The 25,884-nt window shown below is 34.6% G+C and overlaps 1 protein-coding gene across 1 annotated transcript in view; it reads right to left on the bottom strand.

The window, feature by feature from the left end:
- The window catches only part of LOC129357683 (fer-1-like protein 6), a 30,620-nt gene extending 23,157 nt beyond the window's left edge, over positions 1–7,463 (bottom strand). Inside the window, 15 exon segments of the mRNA XM_055026757.1 lie at positions 141–363; positions 539–644; positions 974–1,205; positions 1,313–1,430; positions 1,529–1,619; positions 1,714–1,815; positions 2,249–2,435; positions 2,559–2,715; positions 3,072–3,150; positions 3,275–3,337; positions 3,972–4,103; positions 4,199–4,253; positions 5,307–5,409; positions 6,062–6,150; positions 7,255–7,463. Of these exon segments, the coding sequence (XP_054882732.1) occupies positions 141–363; positions 539–644; positions 974–1,205; positions 1,313–1,430; positions 1,529–1,619; positions 1,714–1,815; positions 2,249–2,435; positions 2,559–2,715; positions 3,072–3,150; positions 3,275–3,337; positions 3,972–4,103; positions 4,199–4,253; positions 5,307–5,409; positions 6,062–6,150; positions 7,255–7,289 (1,772 nt within the window). The 5' untranslated portion in view covers positions 7,290–7,463.
- Positions 7,464–25,884: the final 18,421 nt, after the last annotated feature.

Raw genomic sequence — 25,884 nt, 5'->3', positions numbered from 1 at the left:
TAAAAAGCTTCAGCAGAAGAAGAAGCAAATAAGTCCAATTTAAGCTCATTTAAGAAGCAGTTTGTTAAGTTTTCAAGCAGTGTGGATGAACTGCAGATGACAATCTCTACTGTTGAGCAGCATGTTCAAATGAAACCTACCTGTTTCCCTCGACGATGAGTGGTTTTTCCGGAGGTGTAGTAGATTTTAATGCTCTGCATGAATCAGAGGGGTCTTTGGGGAGGAGAGGTGAGGATGGGTGGGTGAGGGAGGAGCCAAAAATGTCACTGCTGTCCGGGATGTCCAGCACCTTTCTCCTCCGAGTCACTGCAGGACTGGCAGTACTTGGTTGGACGGAAGACTCTAAGACATTACCATGGTTACCTGAAACAAGATGCACAAGTAAAGAAAGGACCTATTGCTGGTACCAGTGACCCAACATGTCAATGCTCACCCCAACAGTGTTACAATTAATAAATAATCAACCGAATACATTTATTTTGTTTTTGCCTCAAGTATATTTTACAATGGAGAGAAAAGGGGTTTTATTGTGGCTCACCGAGGGAGAACTCAAAGCTGATGGGCTTGTCTCCAATCTTACGGTCAATCATGGTGGCCTCAAACAAAGCACCAAAAAGCAGGAAGGTCTCATCATCTTCAGTTGGCTAGAATCAGAAGTACTTGCTCAGTTTAAATAACAATATTTACACTGATGCATGATGAAGTAAATCTAATCTAAAAGATTACACATGCCTAATTTCATTTTTTTATGAAATTAGGCATGTATAATCTGCGTTTTGACACTTATCAACTGTCTTTTTATTTAAAAAGGTTTTTAAGCTATAGGACCTAGTCTGTCTTATAGGCTGAAGCACTCAAACTTGAGCTTCATCAACTAACTTACAGTAATTAATGGTACAATTTTGGTACAATTTCATTTTGCTGCTTTTAAATAGATACCTATTTTTGGAACAAGCAAAAGGCCTTTTCTTACCACCGGAGGAGGATCAACAGGCAGGACCTCTGCTGCTCCTGCTTTTCCTTTGTCATCATCAGCTGCCCCTGTACCTCCTCCTGCTCCGCCTCCACCAGAAGACTTAGCATCCTTCCCACCACCTTTTCCTGCTTTTGTGTCTTTGACAGGTTTAATCATCCGACTGAGTTTGGAGTCTGAGCCTGTGCCCCCAGACAGAATCTCTACTGTCAGTTCTAAGTAGACCCTACCCCTAAAATCACAAGCACACCGTCCAGGGCATATACATCAGGTAAAAGAAGACACTTCATTTTAGTTGCAATGTGTCATACAGAAATAAATATATATCTTTCTAAGAACCTGAAGGAAACTCCCTCGCCAATGCCCTCATTGAGTTCCCCTGTGTCATCACCCAAAGAGAAGTTTCGAGCTGAGCCATACAGATTAATCCAAGCAGGACCGAAAGTTGGTAAAAAGCCTAAAAACATGAGGTAAACAAGAAAAACCTTATCATGATTAAACACTTGCATTTCCTTTCAACCTTCAGACCTGCTTTAGATCTTCAGTTCTTCTCACCTTTGTCTCCATCTTGTTCATTGGAGATACGTCTTAGGTCAAAATAATGGGTTCCTATGGCAACATCATTCATGCTCCCCTCATCCCAGACCTTTAAGGAAAATGAATATAAAATTATAGGGAATTTCCACCTGCATACACTTTTTCAGAACGCTGAATCAATTAGCAGTATCAAGCTTTCGTACCTGGATCTTTAATCTCTGACACAAAGGAGGAAACATCTCAGTGAAGACAATCTGCTCATTCCACACAGGGTCTGCTGAAGACTTTTGGGTGGATGTGCGACCCTGAGACAAACACAACTATAGTGATCACTGTTTGTCATTGAATACCATGACTGCAACTATCCTTTATTCTGAATCTTGCTTTACAGATAATATGTGAGAGCTGTGTAACTTAGTCTAGATTTGATCTTCCATACACTTTGCTCTATAAGACTGAGTGGTATTGACACTGTTTTATAGAGTCAACGCATCTATGCTGTGAAGTTGACTGGGAACTGACCATCTGCAGACAGAAACCGTTACATTTTTTTCTTCCACTAATCTGAGGCCTGGTAACTGACCTCAGAAACCTGAACCGTCTCTACTGAGGCCTTTCAATAAAGAGAAGTGGTGGCTCTGCATCCAACTCCCCAAAACATGGAACTTAACTCAGACTCATGTCTCAGTTCAAGGTGGCTCCAGATGAACTTTTAAATGGAAGAAACATTCAGCTCACCACTTGTTTGAAGAAGCTTACAACAACATATGGATCAATGAGTGCTGTGTTGTCTCCTATAAAGGCCTTTGTGACATTGGCCATGATGCTGGAGTTGTTCCGAGGGAGACCTTCGGCTCGGTACACCTTCACACAGAAACGGGCCCATGGCCGTTCAGAGGGAAGCCCCTCTGGGATCAGGAGGTTCCTAATGACAGACAACATTTTTCCAAACCAGTCAAACAACATTTAATCTCCAAAGGCAACACACAGCATTCAGCCTGCAGTGTGATGAGCGTGTCTAAAACACTAAGTCAGAGGTGCTTCATACTTTTCTATCTGTTCTTCAGCATCACTTGCTTTTTGCCCCGGCTGCACGGCATCACCTTTAGATGAGACACTGATGTCACATTTAACATATCCTTTGACACCAGTGCTTATGTCACCAGGATTGGTCAACATTGCCCACTTATTGACAAACTGATGACCTGAGAAAGCAAGGCATAAACACAATTATTCAGTTTATCTTTCTAATTTCCATCAGGAGCCAATGAGGAAGTGTTGTGACACTCTGCAATAGACTTTCTCTAAATCAGGGGTGTCAACATCCAGTCCTCGAGGGCCAGTGTCCTGCAAATTTTAGATGTGCCTCTGCCGCACCACACTTGAATAGAATAATTAGGTCATTAGCAAGGCTCTGGAGAACTTATCTACACAAGGAGGAGGTAGTTAAGCCAATTCATTCCTGTGTTTTATACCTGTGGCACATCGAAAAACTGCAGGACAGTGGCCCTCAAGGACTGGAGTTTGACACCCCTGCTCTAAATCATCAAACATGACTGACCTGGCTGTTTGTAGACTGTCCAAACATCCAGTTTAAAGGACCCCACAGAGAACGTCTTCAGCATCTTTGAGTGAACAACCTGCAGAGGACCAAAAAATCCACCACAAAATCAACCTATAGAAATAGAAATAAGAACAGTACCCCCCCAAAAAAAAATCAGCATTAAAGTGGGAAGTTGCATTTATTCTCATGTTATTACCAACCGTCAGCTTGATGACTTTGTCAAAGAAGATCTCTTTATGGGCAAAGAAGTCAAAGACGAAATACTGATGGAAAGAGAAATGAGATGAAGCAAAAAGTTTCAGTTATAAAGTTAAATTATTAATGACTCACTTAGCCCTTATGAAGTTTTTCTACCAGCTTTTTAAAATATCTCTTGATGAACATGTCCACTTATGTACATGTATATAAATATAGCAGCAGAGCAGGAAAAAAAACGGAAAAAAAGAAGACACACCAACAGACGAGACAAACTGACAAGAAAAAAATACACAGTTCAGCTTCCAAAATGCCAACTTTAAGTAGAGATCTTAAATTGTTTGAGGTGAAGTCTTCAACATAGATATTTAAGATGCACATTTTAGAATTTACTATATAATCTTTTTTACTAATCAGCTGACCAAACACATTCAGCATAGTGTTTCATAACACCTGAGGACACGCCCACACAATTAAAAAAAGACTTATTCTGGTAAATGTATTTAATGTAAGTGTTAGGAACATTAGGATTGCAGTGACGTAATCTAACCAGTAACATATTGCCTACTTATCCATTTGTGATGTATTAATGTGGAGTTTATGTTGGCAGGTTATGAACCAATATTGATGCTCAATCTGACCACTGCTCATCCCACACAGTTTCTGGAAAGCTGTTTCTCAGCTCCACCAGTTTCATCTGACCTCATTGTAAAACGGAGCGTTTGTTCCTTCCTTGACGGATGTCTGTTTCTTCTCGTCTCCAATCTCAATCACTACACTGGGATCTATGTTTTCCCCCACAAGCTGCCTGGCTTCTGTAATATTAATGCCAATCTGCAAAACAGAACAAGAATAAGTCATTCATCAGGGTCCAGGTAAGACGGAGTTGATCTGTTTTTCTGTTTTATTTAAGCCATTGTTGTTACTACCTGGAAACTCTCAGGTTTTCCTTCGCTGTCCTGAATGCGAGTTTGAAGTTTGGCCCTGTGGGAATTCACATGAATGTCAAATTCATAGAAAAACCTGTTTTGTCATCTTGCAGAAAAACAGAGAAATAGATGAAACAGAAAACATTCTCACAATGAAGAAGTTAACTAGGTAAATCGCAACCGATTTACATGGCATCAAAACCTGAGTAATAATTTGAAAAATATATAATCACACTCCTATGTTGTTAGTACTCTCCAAAGAGGTTCTTTCCATGCTGATTTCTCAGTCATCTTATGACACTACAGTCACTGATATCAGCTCTGCAGCAGGATGTTTCTTTTACTTGTCACAATCTATAAGTGAGATTTTAGATTTCCCTCTATCAGTTCCAGTCTTACTATGGAGAAAAGCATCACTGTCAATGATTTGATCTGCATAGCTGCAACTTTTTAAAAATGAAGTTGAGGAAGGTTTTCTGTACAGTAACTTTCAACCTGACAAAGTCCCACCTGGGTGTAATTTGGAGGTGTGTGTGCTTCACCAATGGTATCCTCCAGCGGTGAACCTGGAGCATACCAATGTGGAAGGTATATGAGTGTGAAGACTTGTTTTTTTTTATTGCAGCTATATGATGACATCTTTTTTGCCTGAAGGTGGCGCAGCAGCAGGAAATGCATGGCACTGAGTCATAAACCTATGACTCAATGAAAATACATTTTTTAAAAATTGTTATGTTGTGTTTTTAGTATTCATTTAGAGTCATTGTTGCTGTTTTTTATTTGGATATTAAAACCTGTATAATTTAGACCAAAAAGCCTATTTTTTAGATGTGTCAGTTTACAGATGTAGATAGGTATAGTCCAAGTGCAGCTTTTGACTTAAACAATATCTTTTTTATACCTTCTGTGTGAATTATTTGAAACATTTCATTTCATTTCATAGACGTGACAATAACTTCCTCTTCCCGTTTGCTTTTTTTCTGCTAGTTGTAACAGGATGCATGATTGTTTGAAACCTTTTTGACTCCAGCATAACTGCACAATATATTACAAAATAAATACACTCAGATATTGTACTCCACTGTTCAACAGTTTGAAACAGTACTACCTCTTTGTGTTTGGTTTTATTGCTCTTCTAATGAGAGGCTGGTCTTCTGGGGTTTCCCCTTCCTGAAGGAGAGATGCTTCAGAGGTAGTCTCCACCTCACTGTCTGTACACACACAAACACAAAAAACAAGTAGGACCATCGTACACAGAAACTCTGAACTGAAACACTTTTTTGTTCAATATCAGGAATCGTTACAGATAATACTTCAGTTTCATGGTAATGACAGGAACAATCTGTTTTCCAAGAAAACTGAAATCACCCATAGCAACCAGGACTCCTCATAGTAAACTGACACCTTGTTAGAATAATTATGTTTTGTTATCATTCTTACATTTGTAGTTTTAATAGATTTAGTATTCACATCCCTGAGAAAAGGAACTTGTTAGACTTTGGAGCTGCAGCTGCGTATAGACCTTGAAGCTGTAACCACTTCTTATCTTAGGAAACTCCTTAAACTGCCTCCCTCCACAGTCCTTTCCTGCTATGCTTTGTAATAAAGGACCAGTTCTGATGCAGAAAGTCAGAACGCCTGGCAGACACCTTCAGGAAGTGGTCTGCTGTGCCTTCTCCTTTTGCAAAACACTTGCTTGAAAACTTAAACGTTGTCTGTGGTTCTCTTTTTATATAGGTTGAGAAAATACCTATCACACATGCTTATTTGACCAGGGTTAGTTTCACTCCTATGATGACAGAGACAACTCCTCTTCTTATTATCACAACTGAGACTCAGTGATGTTTGTTTTCCATGCCTTACCCACAGCTCCTTTGTTTGCCAGGACCAGGTCAGCGATGCCTTTCTTCTTCTTCTTCACTTTCAGGCCAAATATCTTCTTTTCCTTCCTGCTAAAGGAGCAGCAACTTCAATCATCCTCACTTCATGGATTATTTTACAACTGAGCCATTAAGAAAAAATCCCAAACATGTAAGCAGTAGTTTAAAATATGAACAAGTTGTTATGAACTGAAAACAGTCTAAAGTTCAGTCTGTGTGAATGTAACTGGTAATAAAATGCTCTCTTTAGAAACCAGTAATGACAAAACCTATTGCACCTAACCTAAATATCTATTTCTGTGGATATAACTTTGTTTTTTTCTTTTATGACACTATGTTCAATAACTTTATACTCAAAGTGGAAATTAGGTTTTTGTTTTAACATTGAAACTATTCAAGCAGAACATTGGCAAATTAGAATTTTTATGGCCAAAAACAGAAACCAATATTTCTGTTTTGATTTCCTTATTATGTTTCAAATAGTCAAGATATATATTGTTTTTATTTTTCATCTTTTGAGACAGGTTCCAAATTTTGTGAACATGTAGTCTGCACTGTTTCTTCTGTCCATCCTGAGCGTGTTGTCCCACGTGTTTTCACCTCTAAACAGATGTAGATTCACAGTAAAAAAGAATAATTAGATCTGGATAGAATTAAGAAAATCTTTGTTGCACTTTTGCGTCACATTGCCAGCCTGATGTCAAAAAAAGTCCAATCATTGACGCCAGCAGGTGAAGCCTGTGTTGTTAATTCAAGCTCTGTTTCCGAGAGTTCAAATACAATGAAACATGAAATATGAAAAGAAAAACCAAACTAAAATTTATACTCAATGGAGAAAAAAGAAAACAAGTGGTATCCTCCATAAACATCTTGTGTTTTTTGGGGGGAGTTTCTGAAAAGCATAAATCAAAAAATAAGTCAGATAAGCATTGTTTCTAAAAATCTAACATGTTCCTTCCAGCATATCTTTCTTATGATGCACATAGATTGAGGAAGGAAGGAATTTTTTCAGCAAATTTGCTCTTCTCTGCCTGTTTATACACAGTCATAAGACATCCTACTGCGTCTTTAACCAAACCTGAACGTTCTCAAAATGATAGCTGTTGTTCCAAAGGTTGATAGATTAGAGTAATTGGTTATTACTTCAGAAAAGAAACACAAACTTCAACGACTCACCTTTGCTGAGTTGCAGGACTGCCCAATAGATCCATTTAGCTGATATTTACAGAGGTTTCTTGCAGGAAAATATTTCACTTTATGTGTGGTCTAACTTCTAATTCTTCTCCAAAGATTACTCTACCCTAACAATTGTTTCCTCTATTGCAAATCAGAAGTAAGGCACAATAATCTATTTGCTGTCAATTATTGTGACTTTTGTCCACAGCAGAACCATCTTTCCAGAACATATTCCTGACGTGACGTCTTTCTCAGATATCCTGAAGCAATTTACCAATGTTACTTGTTGCTTCATGTGCAAAAATGAAACTGATCGCTATGGAGCCTTAAATACACTGGCTCTTCTGTCACTTGGCTTCACTTTAAAATGATATTTCTCTGTTTAACCAGCTGTGGTTTCTGTTAATCAGGCTGACACGAATACTTTTGGTTTGTGATTGGTTTAAAGGGAGCAGCCCTTCACTTGTTAATTTTCCTACACAGGAAAGTCTATATAAAATGTCCATATATAAATACTTTTACATATTTAATGTTAAATTGGTTAGACTATAGCATGGCAGTAAATTCAAAGTTTAACTATTTAAACACTCACAATGCCTCATTCAATATGAAATGTTAGTTTTTTTTATCTAACCTCATCATTTTAACTCTGTAAAAGTAGTAGATTTAATTAGAGAAAACTGACTATGTTTACCTCATTAAGCAAAATATGTAAATGAGATAGTTTTCTATCTGAGGAAATACTTTGGACCTGTTCAGGGTGTTCACTGCCTCTCTCCCATTGGCCACTGGAGAAAGGCAACAGGCCCCAAAGTGAAGCTTTCCTCTATGCAAACAGTATGAAGCTTTAGCTCACAGTCTCTTTCTGATTGTAAACCAACATGCAAAAAACCCTATTCTGTATGTTCGCTGATGATATTTTAAGGATTTTGGAAACTTCTTTTAGCATCTTGCAGTCTGCCTTCTTGCTTGGTCAGGCAGACCTGGACATGTTGACAAGGCACCGTTAGGGAGAAGGGTGACCGGAAAATGGGTGGATGGATGGATAATAATAATAATAATAATAATAATAATAATAATAATAATAATAATAATAATAATAATAATAATAATAATAATAATAATAATAATAATAATAATGTTGGCTCACCATAATAATATCTGAGGTTTAAACCAAGAAAAACCATCTTCAAGACACATGATGTGCAGCTGATAAGATATGCCTGAATGATTTTAACCACTTTAAGTGAGAATAAATGGAGGGGATCCCAGTCTATTCATCACTAGCAATTTTATGTATTATTTTACCCAGCTGTTTAAAATGTATTTTTCTCCATTTTCATTGTTTAGTTTTATTACTTTGTTTAAGTGTTCTTAGATTTTATATTACAGTACCAGAGGTTTCCTATTTTTATTAAATTTGTAAGGAATTCAAAACTTTTTTTGAATTGTCATAATAGTCTCTTCAAATAAAACAGGACAAACTAATTGCTAGTTTTAAAGTAATGTCTAAGTATTTATATTTGATTTAACTTCTTTACAGAAACTATTACAGGCAGGTTTTTAAATAATTGTTTCCAGGGTTTCACAAGAATATTTCAATACCTTTTGTAATTTTTTAAAGAAGCCATGAACAAATCTTTAAGATTTAACTAACTTAAATGTGACACTCAACAGGGAATCTGAGCTTATTAAAGACTCAACATCTGAAATAGTTGATTAGATCTAAGACTTTTAAAACCAGACTTTCAGACATGCATGCAAGAAAAATGGGACAAAATTACTTTAGATATCTGAAATTTCTTTGGAAATTCTCAAATATTTCATAAGTGTTGTAGGACAGAATGAACTACAAAAATGTCAAATGTCTCCATTATGTTCAGCAATGTTACTGTGTATTCATACTTAAATTTGAGAAGTAACTGGGGAAATCTAAAGAAATGTAAATAAATCTCAAATAAAATTCAAAGAAGTACAATAAAATTAATATTAGCTAAGTATAAAATAAACATAATAAATCTAAAAACAGCTTAGTGTAAAACTTAAAGAAACTTTTGCTTATATAAACAATTAATTGAACATATGATTGCTCCTACCTTGGTTTGGGATCCATCAGTACTCTCAGGACAGATTATATGAAGATTTTCACACCTGCTACAGTTTGATACAAAGTTTAACTGAAAAAAACAGTCAGATCAGCTGATTGGCTGAAGTATTTGTTCAGGGAATGATGGTGATGCTGATGATGTGAAACTAAAGGAACATGTGGTTGGCCCATGCATTCTTTTCAACCTCAAACTCTAATGTGTTTTGCATTTCAGCTTCTTTTTCGTCTTTTATTAAAGCTCGGGGCAAAGCTGTTGGTGAAATCATCATTTAAATGATGATTTCTCATCATAAAGATTGAACTCATGAGTATTTAAAGATATTTTATTAATCCCTAAGTTTTTCAATAACAACAAAGCTCATCAACTGCCATCTGTTTAACAGACTTAACATATGCTAGGAGTGTTTACTCTGCGTGTGTGTGCATGTGTGTATAGATAGACTGGTACGCTTGTGACCAGGATGTTTGAAACTGGCAAAGCTAACAACTCCACCCCAGGTAAACAGAACAGCTTGCAGCCTGCAGGTAGAGATCATCGGCAGCTGGGTGGATCACAGTCACCTCAAACTGAAAAATCTTCTCCTTATGTACACTGTGGACATCCAACAGACATATAGCAGATTTTTTTGAAGAACCAAAGTTAACATTCTGTAAAATTGATGAGAGTTAATGTATTTCTATGTATTTCTATCTAACTCATATTGATGTCTGTATTTTAATTTATTCGATTTTGTGATAGCAACACTGAGATAAAGAAAATAAACCCTAATTTCCAGTTTTGGAGCAAAAACGATCAGATTCAAACATGACTTTAACTTAAATAATTAAAACCTTAGGTTACTCAGTTTTTACTCATTTGAGAGAGAAAATGAGTAGATGGAGTTTTATAGATACGAGAAGATTCGCACCAAGTCAAAAGACTATAATTTTTTTTGCTTACAAAGCTGTACTCTCAAAATGTACCCATCTTTTCTTATTAATTTATTTTCTAGCATAATTAACTAATTCTTTCATTTAAGGTTTCACATCCTTTTGTTTTGGTTGGAATAGACTTGAACGAAAAACTGTCTCAAACAAAGTCAGGACACCAATATGTCATCATTAACTCTTTCACCAAATGGCCACAGATTTACACAATGAAGACAAAGTCTGCTCCAGAAGTGACAGATTGCATTAGAACATTTGTGCATCAGTTTGAAACCACAAAGAGAATTTTGAGGCAAAGTTGTAAATGGCCACCCAAATACCTGGGATGAGTAACACGCAGATGCTGTGTTATTTGGACTTTCAAAAAAAGAAGCAAATGATTATTGAGTCTGTATAATTTTTGAATATAGCAGTCTTCAGTGAGGTTTGTATAAGACATAACACCTTGTTGACATCAGCATGAGATTAAAAACTGTGCTATTCAAGTATTTTAAAGCCTGGAGAAGAATTGCTTCACAGAAAAATTGTATAGCATCATTTGCCAGCAAATTTGTGTTACAGGTTGTCCATGCGTCACAAAACTCCAGAGAGATACTGAATACAATAGAGGGAGCGCTCAAACAATTGCCACTCCATTTTTTTAGTGAAATTATTACCCATCATCAGAAGTGATTGTTAACATCATGACATGACATTAAGCAAGTTTTCCAGGCCATACATGAATCTCCTGATGTAGACATAGTGGAAGTAGAAGAGATTATGAAGTGTAGGACCTGATTTGTCTTATGTGAGCTTTTGTCTTTAGGACTTTCACACCAGGGACTGTGCTGAAAATTACTGTCGATCACAATATAATGTTTTCATAATATTACCTATTGGATTTACAAGAGTGATGTTCATTTCATACAAGAGGACCACTACAAAGTCTGCAAACTGAGCAGGAAGGGTTAACACACAAAATTGTTTTATATATATATATTTTTTTCTCTGTCTTTAAATTCATAGCTTGGGAAACCTCAGCCCTTCGTTCCACGCTCTTCTTCGCAAAGACTGGGCTCTCAGCTATTAAGAAGCAATTGTTTGCTCGAATGCAGAAAATCAATGTTATTGTTCACAACTTATTCTGTTTGCTGAATGAATTGGGTGAAAATCTTCCTGGTAAAATGTCTTAAAAATAATTTTGTTAAAAATTTCCAGAAAAATTTCTGTTTGCGTAAGTGATGTGCAACGTGCAGTTGCAGGAGGATCACATGGAGGGAAAATGTTTTCTGCTGGTCATTAAAAAGCATACATTTATTTAGCAGAAATCAAGGCATTTAAATAGTATAAATGTTTTACTTCTTTTAATAAAAATATGAAATTTCTATGACTGTTTCAGGATGGTTGGAAAGCAGGATTTTGGAAAGAAGCACGACAGATGGTCAAGAACAAAAGATTAAAACAATTTCTAATATGTCGAAAGCAGTAATTGACTTTATGGTTCTTAGGAATCATATCTTAATTTGAAGAATTTGTGAGGAGGAATGATGTGGCAAATATTTTTAAACCAGCAGTATTTCAGCAGCAACAATTACTTCTCAAAGACCAATGATTCATTTCCTTCTTGCTGTTGTGTGTGAAAATCAGGAGCTGGTCAGCATACTGAAAGAAAAGCCTTTGCTTTTATAACACGACTCACTGACTTGGGATTGGCTAATCAATGCTTTTGTTTAACTGCATATGATAAGTTACTCTACTAAATTGTTTTGTCATTACTGTTGCTTGTGTATTTTATTCCCACAAAGTTTTTTTTTTTTTTTTTTTGCAATGTTGCTTTATTTTTTTGTTAAAATTAGATATGCAATGTGTTACTTTTAATGATTTGGCAGATTTGTCCTGCCAAAGTGTCAAGTACTAATATAAAAAGCTAGTATTTATTTTTTAACAATCTAAACTCAGTCAATGCTTTCACTAGACCACAGGCTACATGCATGGCAAAATCCAGACGCACTATTATATGACCATTACTGAAATTTCTCCTATTATAAATTGTAAAACTTCTTACATCATCGGGGACACTTTGTTACTACTTCCATCACTGATATCATGTCATGGAAATGAAGAAGTACCCTTTGACTTGCCAGGCCTTGGATGTGGAGGTGAGGCACAACAATGGATTAAAACCTCTTTGCTTAGAACAAGATGAAGTTATGCAAACCGACATGTAATGAAAACTGTTCTCTTGTTGCTATTGATTTGGGGACCTCAACAGGCAGTGCTAAGCTCCAGATTGAGTCTCAGACAACCAGCCACTGACAGTTTAGATGGGAATCTTACCTGGGAAATGCTGGTTGGAACTTTCGGAGAAGGAAGTGATGACACTGGCTCGAAAAAGGAGAGATGAACTTTGGAGGGAAGGGTGTCAACGGTTCATGTGAGACTGGAGAGGCTGCTAGGTGAAACATTTTATACAAATGTAGTAAAAATGTACGGACTGTTTGGGTAAATGTGGAAAAATTGGCAAATAGAAGAATGGAAGATGTTAGATGGATGACTCCATCCGTCTAACATGAAGGAAGTGAAGAATGCAGGTACATACATGTTGACATAATTCCAAGTTAAGGTCCTCCCAATGAGGTGGAGTAAAATAATTTAGGAAAGAGTTTTGTTGGTTGGAAGGAAAGCGAGAAGAAAGCTAAAAAGAGATTTCATGGCTTAAGCCAGGGATGATAAATAAGATGGAAGTCCCTTGTTGTGTTCAAACAAAGACTAGTTGTGTCAGAAGGAGCAGGAGGCTTTTGAAATTGGAAGGCAGGAAGGTAAATAGGCAGAAAAAGGACAGAAAGAGCAGAGGAAGACTTAAGGGTTGTTGTTAAGAGTACAGAACATAAATACCTGCAGGAGAGAGAACCAGGGCTTGCAGAATATCAGACAGAGAGACAATCCCTCTCAGCACATCTTCTCCGTTGACCAAAACTAGTCGATGAACCTGAAAGGAAAATATGAAACAATTTGGTCATAATGTTTTCAGTCACAAGGGCAACTCACACGTCCAAGCCGGCTTTCGCCATTGTGGTGTTAGAGTCTTAGAGTCTCATGTTAGAAAGACTTTTCTAACATTGTTAGAAGCGGTTGACAAAAGAGTTTTTTTCAACTTAAATCTTGTTATGAGTGACTGAGCGTCTCTCCGTGACTGCAGAGCAGGTATGATGCCTGGAGAAACTGCCTAAAGCATTCAGAGCTGCTGTCAAAGATGTGCAGAGACAACGGAGCGGACGGTCATTTCAAACCACCAAATCTACTGCTTCTTACTAATTCTATGCTGTTTCAAAGTTTTTAAAGCTGAAAGTTGAAGATTTTACTAATAATTACACACATTGGTGCATTTTTGACTTATTTCACTGAGATAAAGCATTTTTTGCATTACATAGTTTTATATTCATAAAACACAGAAATTGTTCAAACCACTGAAATATGCTGCTTCTCATTATTACTATAATGTTTCAAAGTTTATAAAGCTGAAAGTTCAATATTTTGTTTATTCACTGAGATAAAACATTTTGGTCTTAGATAGTGTTATTTTCATGAAACACAGAAATAGTTCTAACCACCAAAATCAACTGCTTCTCAGTATTTTATGCTGTTTCAAAGATTATAAAGCTGAAAGTTGAATATTTTGCTGAAAGTTACAAAGATTACAAAGCTTAATTGTGAAGATTTTTTTGAAAATTACACAGTGTGCATTTTTGACTTCTTTCAGTGAGATAAAGCGTTTTTGGCCTTAGTAGTTTTATTTTCAAAAAACGCAGAAATATTTCAAAGCACCAAAATCTGCTGCTTCTCAGAATTTCTATGTTATTTCAAAGATAACAAAAGTGAAATTTCAAGATTTTGATGAAAATTACACATTGGTGCATTTTTTACATATTTCATTGAAATAATGCGTTTTTGGCATGAGACAGTTGAATGTTCATAAACACAGGAATTTTAAAACCACCGAAACCTATTGCTTCTCAGTATTTCTATGCTGTTTCAAAGATTATAAAGCTGAAGGTTGAATATTTGGCTGAAAATTACATCAATGCATTTTGACTTATTTCACTATGATAAAGCTTTTTTTGTCTCATAGTTTTATCTTCAAGAAACTCTGGAATTTAAAAACCACTGAAATCTACTGCTTCTCAGTATTTCTATGCTGTTTCAAAGATTATAAAGCTGAACTTTCATGAATTTGCAGAATATTACACAGTGTTGCATTTTTGACTTATTTCACTGAGAGAAAGCTTTTTTCGTCTTAGTCTTATTTTTGACTTCTTTCACTGAGATCAACACTGGAATTGTTCAAAACACTAAAATATACTGCTTCTCAGTACTTCTAAGCTGTTTCAAAGATTAGAAGCTGAACTTTCATGAATTTGCAGAAAATTACACAGTGGTCCATTTTTGACTTATTTCACTGAGAGAAAGCTTTTTTCGTCTTAGTCGTATTTTTGACTTCTGTCACTGAGATCAACACTGGAATTGTTCAAAACACTAAAATATACTGCTTCTCAGTACTTCTATGCTGTTTCAAAGATTATGAAGCTGAACTTTCATGAATTTGCAGAAAAATTACACAGTGGTCCATTTTTGACTTATTTCACTGAGAGAAAGCTTTCGTCTTAGTCTTATTTTTTACTTTGTCACTAAGATCAACACTGGAATTGTTCAAAACACTAAAATATACTGCTTCTCATTACTTCTATGCTGTTTCAAAGATTAAAAAGCTGAACTTTCATGAATTTGCAGAATATTACACAGTGGTGCATTTTTGACTTATTTCACTGAGAGAAAGCTTTTTTCGTCTTAGTCTTATTTTTGACTTCTTTCACTGAGATCAACACTGGAATTGTTCAAAACACTAAAATATACTGCTTCTCATTACTCTATGCTGTTTCAAAGATTATAAAGCTGAACTTTCATGAATTTGCAGAATATTACACAGTGGTGCACTTTTGACTTATTTCACTGAGAGAAAGCTTTTTTCGTCTTAGTCTTATTTTTGACTTCTGTCACAGATCAACACTGGAATTGTTCAAAACACTAAAATATACTGCTTCTCAGTACTTCTATGCTGATTCAAACATTATGAAGCTGAACTTTCATGAATTTGCAGAAAATTACACAGTGGTGCATTTTTGACTTATTTCACTGAGAGAAAGCTTTTTTCGTCTTAGTCTTATTTTTGACTTCTTTCACTGAGATCAACACTGGAATTGTTCAAAACACTAAAATTTACTGCTTCTTAGTACTTCTAAGCTGTTTCAAAGATTATGAAGCTGAACTTTCATGAATTTGCAGAAAATTACACAGTGGTGCATTTTTGACTTATTTCACTGAGAGAAAGCTTTTTTCGTCTTAGTCTTATTTTTACTTCTTTCACTGAGATCAACACTGGAATTGTTCAAAACACTAAAATATACTGCTTCTCAGTACTTCTATGCTGTTTCAAAGATTATGAAGCTGAACTTTCATGAATTTGCAGAAAATTACATAGTGGTGCATTTTTGACTTATTTCACTGAGAGAAAGCTTTTTTTGTCTTAGTCTTATTTTTGACTTCTTTCACTGAGATCAACACTGGAATTGTTCAAAACACTAAAATTTACTGCTTCTAGTACTTCTAAGCTGTTTCAAAGATTATGAATCTGAACTTTCATGAATTTGCAGAAAATTACACAGTGGTGCATTTTTGACTTATTTCACTGAGAGAAAGCTTTTTTCGTCTTAGTCTTATTTTTGACTTCTTTCACTGAGATCAACACTGGAATTGTTCAAAACACTAAAATTTACTGCTTCTAGTACTTCTAAGCTGTTTCAAAGATTATGAAGCTGAACTTTCATGAATTTGCAGAAAATTACACAGTGGTGCAAATTTGACTTATTTCACTGAGAGAAAGCTTTTTTCGTCTTAGTCTTATTTTTGACTTCTTTCACTGAGATCAACACTGGAATTGTTCAAAACACTAAAAATACTGCTTCTCAGTACTTCTAAACTGTTTCAAAGATTATGAAGCTGAACTTTCATGAATTTGCAGAAAATTACACAGTGGTGCATTTTTGACTTATTTCACTGAGAGAAAGCTTTTTTCGTCTTAGTCTTATTTTTGACTTCTTTCACTGAGATCAACACTGGAATTGTTCAAAACACTAAAACATACTGCTTCTCAGTACTTCTAAGCTGTTTCAAAGATTATGAAGCTGAACTTTCATGAATTTGCAGAAAATTACACAGTGGTGCATTTTTGACTTATTTCACTGAGAGAAAGCTTTTTTCGTCTTAGTCTTATTTTTGACTTCTTTCACTGAGATCAACACTGGAATTGTTCAAAACACTCAAATATACTGCTTCTCAGTACTTCTAAGCTGTTTCAAAGATTATGAAGCTGAACTTTCATGAATTTGCAGAAAATTACACAGTGGTGCATTTTTGACTTATTTCACTGAGAGAAAGCTTTTTTCGTCTTAGTCTTATTTTTGACTTCTTTCACTGAGATCAACACTGGAATTGTTCAAAACACTAAAATTTACTGCTTCTTAGTACTTCTAAGCTGTTTCAAAGATTATGAAGCTGAACTTTCATGAATTTGCAGAAAATTACACAGTAGTGCATTTTGACTTATTTCACTGAGAGAAAGCTTTTTTCGTCTTAGTCTTATTTTTGACTTCTTTCACTGAGATCAACACTGGAATTGTTCAAAACACTAAAATATACTGCTTCTCAGTACTTCTAAGCTGTTTCAAAGATTATGAAGCTGAATTTTCATGAATTTGCAGAAAATTACACAGTGGTGCATTTTTGACTTATTTCACTGAGAGAAAACTTTTTTCGTCTTAGTGTTATTTTTGACTTCTTTCACTGAGATCAACACTGGAATTGTTCAAAACACTAAAATATACTGCTTCTCAGTACTTCTAAGCTGTTTCAAAGATTATGAAGCTGAACTTTCATGAATTTGCAGAAAATTACACAGTGGTCCATTTTTGACTTATTTCACTGAGAGAAAGCTTTTTTCGTCTTAGTCTTATTTTTGAGTTCTTTCACTGAGATCAACAATGGAATTGTTCAAAACACTAAAATATACTGCTTCTCAGTACTTCTAGCTGTTTCAAAGATTATGAAGCTGAACTTTCATGAATTTGCAGAAAATTACACAGTGGTTCATTTTTGACTTATTTCACTGAGAGAAAGCTTTTTTCGTCTTAGTCTTATTTTTGACTTCTTTCACTTAGATCAACACTGGAATTGTTCAAAACACTAAAATATACTGCTTCTCAGTACTTCTAAACTGTTTCAAAGATTATGAAGTTGAACTTTCAGGAATTTGCAGAAAATTACACAGTGGTCCATTTTTGACTTATTTCACTGAGAGAAAGCTTTTTTCGTCTTAGTCTTATTTTTGACTTCTTTCACTGAGATCAACACTGGAATTGTTCAAAACACTAAAATTTACTGCTTCTCAGTACTTCTAAGCTGTTTCAAAGATTATGAAGCTGAACTTTCATGAATTTGCAGAAAATTACACAGTGGTCCATTTTTGACTTATTTCACTGAGAGAAAGCTTTTTTCGTCTTAGTCTTATTTTTGACTTCTTTCACTGAGATCAACACTGGAATTGTTCAAAACACTAAAATTTACTGCTTCTCAGTACTTCTAAGCTGTTTCAAAGATTATGAAGCTGAACTTTCATGAATTTGCAGAAAATTACACAGTGCATTTTTGACTTATTTCACTGAGAGAAAGCTTTTTTCGTCTTAGTCTTATTTTTGACTTCTTTCACTGAGATCAACACTGGAATTGTTCAAAACACTAAAATTTACTACTTCTCAGTACTTCTAAGCTGTTTCAAAGATTATGAAGCTGAACTTTCATGAATTTGCAGAAAATTACACAGTGGTCCATTTTTGACTTATTTCACTGAGAGAAAGCTTTTTTTCTTAGTCTTATTTTTGACTTCTTTCACTGAGATCAACACTGGAATTGTTCAAAACACTAAAATATACTGCTTCTCAGTACTTCTAAGCTGTTTCAAAGATTATGAAGCTGAACTTTCAGGAATTTGCAGAAAATTACACAGTGGTCCATTTTTGACTTATTTCACTGAGAGAAAGCTTTTTTCGTCTTAGTCTTATTTTTGACTTCTTTCACTGAGATCAACACTGGAATTGTTCAAAACACTAAAATTTACTTCTTCTCAGTACTTCTAAGCTGTTTCAAAGATTATGAAGCTGAACTTTCATGAATTTGCAGAAAATTACACAGTGGTCCATTTTTGACTTATTTCACTGAGAGAAAGCTTTTTTCGTCTTAGTCTTATTTTTGACTTCTTTCACTGAGATCAACACTGGAATTGTTCAAAACACTAAAATTGACTGCTTCTCTGTACTTCTAAGCTGTTTCAAAGATTATGAAGCTGAACTTTCAGGAATTTGCAGAAAATTACACAGTGGTCCATTTTTGACTTATTTCACTGAGAGAAAGCTTTTTTTGTCTTAGTCTTATTTTTGACTTCTTTCACTGAGATCAACACTGGAATTGTTCAAAACACTAAAATTTACTGCTTCTCAGTACTTCTAAGCTGTTTCAAAGATTATGAAGCTGAACTTTCATGAATTTGCAGAAAATTACACAGTGGTCCATTTTTGACTTATTTCACTGAGAGAAAGCTTTTTTCGTCTTAGTCTTATTTTTGACTTCTTTCACTGAGATCAACACTGGAATTGTTCAAAACACTAAAATATACTGCTTCTCAGTACTTCTAAGCTGTTTCAAAGATTATGAAGCTGAACTTTCATGAATTTGCAGAAAATTACACAGTGGTCCATTTTTGACTTATTTCACTGAGAGAAAGCTTTTTTCGTCTTAGTCTTATTTTGGACTTCTTTCACTGAGATCAACACTGGAATTGTTCAAAACACTAAAATTTACTGCTTCTCAGTACTTCTAAGCTGTTTCAAAGATTATGAAGCTGAACTTTCATGAATTTGCAGAAAATTACACAGTGGTCCATTTTGACTTATTTCACTGAGAGAAAGCTTTTATCGTCTTAGTCTTATTTTTGACTTCTTTCACTGAGATCAACACTGGAATTGTTCAAAACACTAAAATATACTGCTTCTCAGTACTTCTAAGCTGTTTCAAAGATTATGAAACTGAACTTTCATAAATTTGCAGAAAATTACACAGTGGTCCATTTTTGACTTATTTCACTGAGAGAAAGCTTTTTTCGTCTTAGTCTTATTTTGACTTCTTTCACTGCGATCAACACTGGAATTGTTCAAAACACTAAAATATACTGCTTCTCAGTACTTCTAAGCTGTTTCAAAGATTATGAAGCTGAACTTTCATGAATTTGCAGAAAATTACACAGTGGTCCATTTTTGACTTATTTCACTGAGAGAAAGCTTTTTTCGTCTTAGTCTTATTTTTGACTTCTTTCACTGAGATCAACACTGGAATTGTTCAAAACACTAAAATTTACTGCTTCTCAGTACTTCTAAGCTGTTTCAAAGATTATGAAGCTGAACTTTCATGAATTTGCAGAAAATTACACAGTGGTCCATTTTTGACTTATTTCACTGAGAGAAAGCTTTTTTCGTCTTAGTCTTATTTTTGACTTCTTTCACTGAGATCAACACTGGAATTGTTCAAAACACTAAAATTTACTGCTTCTCAGTACTTCTAAGCTGTTTCAAAGATTATGAAGCTGAACTTTCATGAATTTGCAGAAAATTACACAGTGGTCCATTTTTGACTTATTTCACTGAGAGAAAGCTTTTTTCGTCTTAGTCTTATTTTTGACTTCTTTCACTGAGATCAACACTGGAATTGTTCAAAACACTAAAATATACTGCTTCTCAGTACTTCTAAGCTGTTTCAAAGATTATGAAGCTGAACTTTCATGAATTTGCAGAAAATTACACAGTGGTCCATTTTTGACTTATTTCACTGAGAGAAAGCTTTTTTCGTCTTAGTCTTATTTTTGACTTCTTTCACTGAGATCAACACTGGAATTGTTCAAAACACTAAAATTTACTGCTTCTCAGTACTTCTAAGCTGTTTCAAAGATTATGAAGCTGAACTTTCATGAATTTGCAGAAAATTACACAGTGGTGCATTTTGACTTATTTCACTGAGAGAAAGCTTTTTCGTCTTAGTCTTATTTTGACTTCTTTCACTGAGATCAACACTGGAATTGTTCAAAACACTAAAATTACTGCTTCTCAGTACTTCTAAGCTGTTTCAAAGATTATGAAGCTGACTTTCATGAATTTGCAGAAAATTACACAGTGGTCCATTTTTGACTTATTTCACTGAGAGAAAGCTTTTTTCGTCTTAGTCTTATTTTTGACTTCTTTCACTGAGATCAACACTGGAATTGTTCAAAACACTAAAATTGACTGCTTCTCAGTACTTCTAAGCTGTTTCAAAGATTATGAAGCTGAACTTTCATGAATTTGCAGAAAATTACACAGTGGTCCATTTTTGACTTATTTCACTGAGAGAAAGCTTTTTTCGTCTTAGTCTTATTTTTGACTTCTTTCACTGAGATCAACACTGGAATTGTTCAAAACACTAAAATTTACTGCTTCTCAGTACTTCTAAGCTGTTTCAGAGATTATGAAGCTGAACTTTCATGAATTTGCAGAAAATTACACAGTGGTCCATTTTTGACTTATTTCACTGAGAGAAAGCTTTTTTCGTCTTAGTCTTATTTTGACTTCTTTTACTGAGATCAACACTGGAATTGTTCAAAACACTAAAATTTACTGCTTCTCAGTACTTCTAAGCTGTTTCAAAGATTATGAAGCTGAACTTTCATGAATTTGCAGAAAATTACACAGTGGTCCATTTTTGACTTATTTCACTGAGAGAAAGCTTTTTTCGTCTTAGTCTTATTTTGGACTTCTTTCACTGAGATCAACACTGGAATTGTTCAAAACACTAAAATTGACTGCTTCTCTGTACTTCTAAGCTGTTTCAAAGATTATGAAGCTGAACTTTCATGAATTTGCAGAAAATTACACAGTGGTCCATTTTTGACTTATTTCACTGAGAGAAAGCTTTTTTTGTCTTAGTCTTATTTTTGACTTCTTTCACTGAGATCAACACTGGAATTGTTCAAAACACTAAAATTTACTGCTTCTCAGTACTTCTAAGCTGTTTCAAAGATTATGAAGCTGAACTTTCATGAATTTGCAGAAAATTACACAGTGGTCCATTTTTGACTTATTTCACTGAGAGAAAGCTTTTTTCGTCTTAGTCTTATTTTTGACTTCTTTCACTGAGATCGACACTGGAATTGTTCAAAACACTAAAATATACTGCTTCTCAGTACTTCTAAGCTGTTTCAAAGATTATGAAGCTGAACTTTCATGAATTTGCAGAAAATTACACAGTGGTCCATTTTTGACTTATTTCACTGAGAGAAAGCTTTTTTCGTCTTAGTCTTATTTTGACTTCTTTCACTGAGATCAACACTGGAATTGTTCAAAACACTAAAATTTACTGCTTCTCAGTACTTCTAAGCTGTTTCAAAGATTATGAAGCTGAACTTTCATGAATTTGCAGAAAATTACACAGTGGTCCATTTTTGACTTATTTCACTGAGAGAAAGCTTTTTTCGTCTTAGTCTTATTTTGACTTCTTTCACTGAGATCAACACTGGAATTGTTCAAAACACTAAAATTACTGCTTCTCAGTACTTCTAAGCTGTTTCAAAGATTATGAAACTGAACTTTCATGAATTTGCAGAAAATTACACAGTGGTCCATTTTTGACTTATTTCACTGAGAGAAAGCTTTTTCGTCTTAGTCTTATTTTTGACTTCTTTCACTGAGATCAACACTGGAATTGTTCAAAACACTAAAATATACTGCTTCTCAGTACTTCTAAGCTGTTTCAAAGATTATGAAGCTGAACTTTCATGAATTTGCAGAAAATTACACAGTGGTCCATTTTTGACTTATTTCACTGAGAGAAAGCTTTTTTCGTCTTAGTCTTATTTTTGACTTCTTTCACTGAGATCAACACTGGAATTGTTCAAAACACTAAAATTTACTGCTTCTCAGTACTTCTAAGCTGTTTCAAAGATTATGAAGCTGAACTTTCATGAATTTGCAGAAAATTACACAGTGGTCCATTTTTGACTTATTTCACTGAGAGAAAGCTTTTTCGTCTTAGTCTTATTTTTGACTTCTTTCACTGAGATCAACACTGGAATTGTTCAAAACACTAAAATTTACTGCTTCTCAGTACTTCTAAGCTGTTTCAAAGATTATGAAGCTGAACTTTCATGAATTTGCAGAAAATTACACAGTGGTCCATTTTTGACTTATTTCACTGAGAGAAAGCTTTTTTCGTCTTAGTCTTATTTTTGACTTCTTTCACTGAGATCAACACTGGAATTGTTCAAAACACTAAAATATACTGCTTCTCAGTACTTCTAAGCTCTTTCAAAGATTATGAAGCTGAACTTTCATGAATTTGCAGAAAATTACACAGTGGTCCATTTTTGACTTATTTCACTGAGAGAAAGCTTTTTTCGTCTTAGTCTTATTTTTGACTTCTTTCACTGAGATCAACACTGGAATTGTTCAAAACACTAAAATTTACTGCTTCTCAGTACTTCTAAGCTGTTTCAAAGATTATGAAGCTGAACTTTCATGAATTTGCAGAAAATTACACAGTGGTGCATTTTTGACTTATTTCACTGAGAGAAAGCTTTTTTCGTCTTAGTCTTATTTTGACTTCTTTCACTGAGATCAACACTGGAATTGTTCAAAACACTAAAATATACTGCTTCTCAGTACTTCTAAGCTGTTTCAAAGATTATGAAGCTGACCTTTCATGAATTTGCAGAAAATTACACAGTGGTCCATTTTTGACTTATTTCACTGAGAGAAAGCTTTTTTTCGTCTTAGTCTTATTTTGACTTCTTTCACTGAGATCAACACTGGAATTGTTCAAAACACTAAAATTTACTGCTTCTCAGTACTTCTAAGCTGTTTCAAAGATTATGAAGCTGAACTTTCATGAATTTGCAGAAAATTACACAGTGGTCCATTTTTGACTTATTTCACTGAGAGAAAGCTTTTTTCGTCTTAGTCTTATTTTTGACTTCTTTCACTGAGATCAACACTGGAATTGTTCAAAAACTAAAATTTACTGCTTCTCAGTACTTCTAAGCTGTTTCAAAGATTATGAAGCTGAACTTTCATGAATTTGCAGAAAATTACACAGTGGTCCATTTTTGACTTATTTCACTGAGAGAAAGCTTTTTTCGTCTTAGTCTTATTTTTGACTTCTTTCACTGAGATCAACACTGGAATTGTTCAAAACACTAAAATTTACTGCTTCTCAGTACTTCTAAGCTGTTTCAAAGATTATGAAGCTGAACTTTCATGAATTTGCAGAAAATTACACAGTGGTCCATTTTTGACTTATTTCACTGAGAGAAAGCTTTTTTCGTCTTAGTCTTATTTTTGACTTCTTTCACTGAGATCAACACTGGAATTGTTCAAAACACTAAAATATACTGCTTCTCAGTACTTCTAAGCTGTTTCAAAGATTATGAAGCTGAACTTTCATGAATTTGCAGAAAATTACACAGTGGTCCATTTTTGACTTATTTCACTGAGAGAAAGCTTTTTTCGTCTTAGTCTTATTTTTGACTTCTTTCACTGAGATCAACACTGGAATTGTTCAAAACACTAAAATTTACTGCTTCTCAGTACTTCTAAGCTGTTTCAGAGATTATGAAGCTGAACTTTCATGAATTTGCAGAAAATTACACAGTGGTCCATTTTGACTTATTTCACTGAGAGAAAGCTTTTTTCGTCTTAGTCTTATTTTGACTTCTTTTACTGAGATCAACACTGGAATTGTTCAAAACACTAAAATTTACTGCTTCTCAGTACTTCTAAGCTGTTTCAAAGATTATGAAGCTGAACTTTCATGAATTTGCAGAAAATTACACAGTGGTCCATTTTTGACTTATTTCACTGAGAGAAAGCTTTTTTCGTCTTAGTCTTATTTGGACTTCTTTCACTGAGATCAACACTGGAATTGTTCAAAACACTAAAATTACTGCTTCTCAGTACTTCTAAGCTGTTTCAAAGATTATGAAGCTGAACTTTCATGAATTTGCAGAAAATTACACAGTGGTCCATTTTTGACTTATTTCACTGAGAGAAAGCTTTTTTTGTCTTAGTCTTATTTTTGACTTCTTTCACTGAGATCAACACTGGAATTGTTCAAAACACTAAAATTTACTGCTTCTCAGTACTTCTAAGCTGTTTCAAAGATTATGAAGCTGAACTTTCATGAATTTGCAGAAAATTACACAGTGGTCCATTTTTGACTTATTTCACTGAGAGAAAGCTTTTTTCGTCTTAGTCTTATTTTTGACTTCTTTCACTGAGATCAACACTGGAATTGTTCAAAACACTAAAATTTACTGCTTCTCAGTACTTCTAAGCTGTTTCAAAGATTATGAAGCTGAACTTTCATGAATTTGCAGAAAATTACACAGTGGTCCATTTTTGACTTATTTCACTGAGAGAAAGCTTTTTTCGTCTTAGTCTTATTTTTGACTTCTTTCACTGAGATCAACACTGGAATTGTTCAAAACACTAAAATTTACTGCTTCTCAGTACTTCTAAGCTGTTTCAGATTATGAAGCTGAACTTTCATGAATTTGCAGAAAATTACAGTGGTCCATTTTTGACTTATTTCACTGAGAGAAAGCTTTTTTCGTCTTAGTCTTATTTTTGACTTCTTTCACTGAGATCAACACTGGAATTGTTCAAAACACTAAAATTTACTGCTTCTCAGTACTTCTAAGCTGTTTCAAAGATTATGAAGCTGAACTTTCATGAATTTGCAGAAAATTACACAGTGGTCCATTTTTGACTTATTTCACTGAGAGAAAGCTTTTTTCGTCTTAGTCTTATTTTGGACTTCTTTCACTGAGATCAACACTGGAATTGTTCAAAACACTAAAATTGACTGCTTCTCTGTACTTCTAAGCTGTTTCAAAGATTATGAAGCTGAACTTTCATAAATTGCCGAAAATTACACAGTGGTCCATTTTTGACTTATTTCACTGAGAGAAAGCTTTTTTGTCTTAGTCTTATTTTTGACTTCTTTCACTGAGATCAACACTGGAATTGTTCAAAACACTAAAATTTACTGCTTCTCAGTACTTCTAAGCTGTTTCAAAGATTATGAAGCTGAACTTTCATGAATTGCAGAAAATTACACAGTGGTCCATTTTTGACTTATTTCACTGAGAGAAAGCTTTTTTCGTCTTAGTCTTATTTTGACTTCTTTCACTGAGATCAACACTGGAATTGTTCAAAACACTAAAATTTACTGCTTCTCAGTACTTCTAAGCTGTTTCAAAGATTATGAAGCTGAACTTTCATGAATTTGCAGAAAATTACACAGTGGTGCATTTTTGACTTATTTCACTGAGAGAAAGCTTTTTTCGTCTTAGTCTTATTTTGGACTTCTTTCACTGAGATCAACACTGGAATTGTTCAAAACACTAAAATTTACTGCTTCTCAGTACTTCT

Source organism: Poeciliopsis prolifica, unplaced genomic scaffold (assembly GCF_027474105.1).
Source record: "Poeciliopsis prolifica strain line A6 unplaced genomic scaffold, Auburn_PproV2 SCAFFOLD280, whole genome shotgun sequence".
NCBI lineage: Eukaryota > Metazoa > Chordata > Actinopteri > Cyprinodontiformes > Poeciliidae > Poeciliopsis > Poeciliopsis prolifica.
This window is presented reverse-complemented; position numbering and strand designations above follow the sequence as displayed.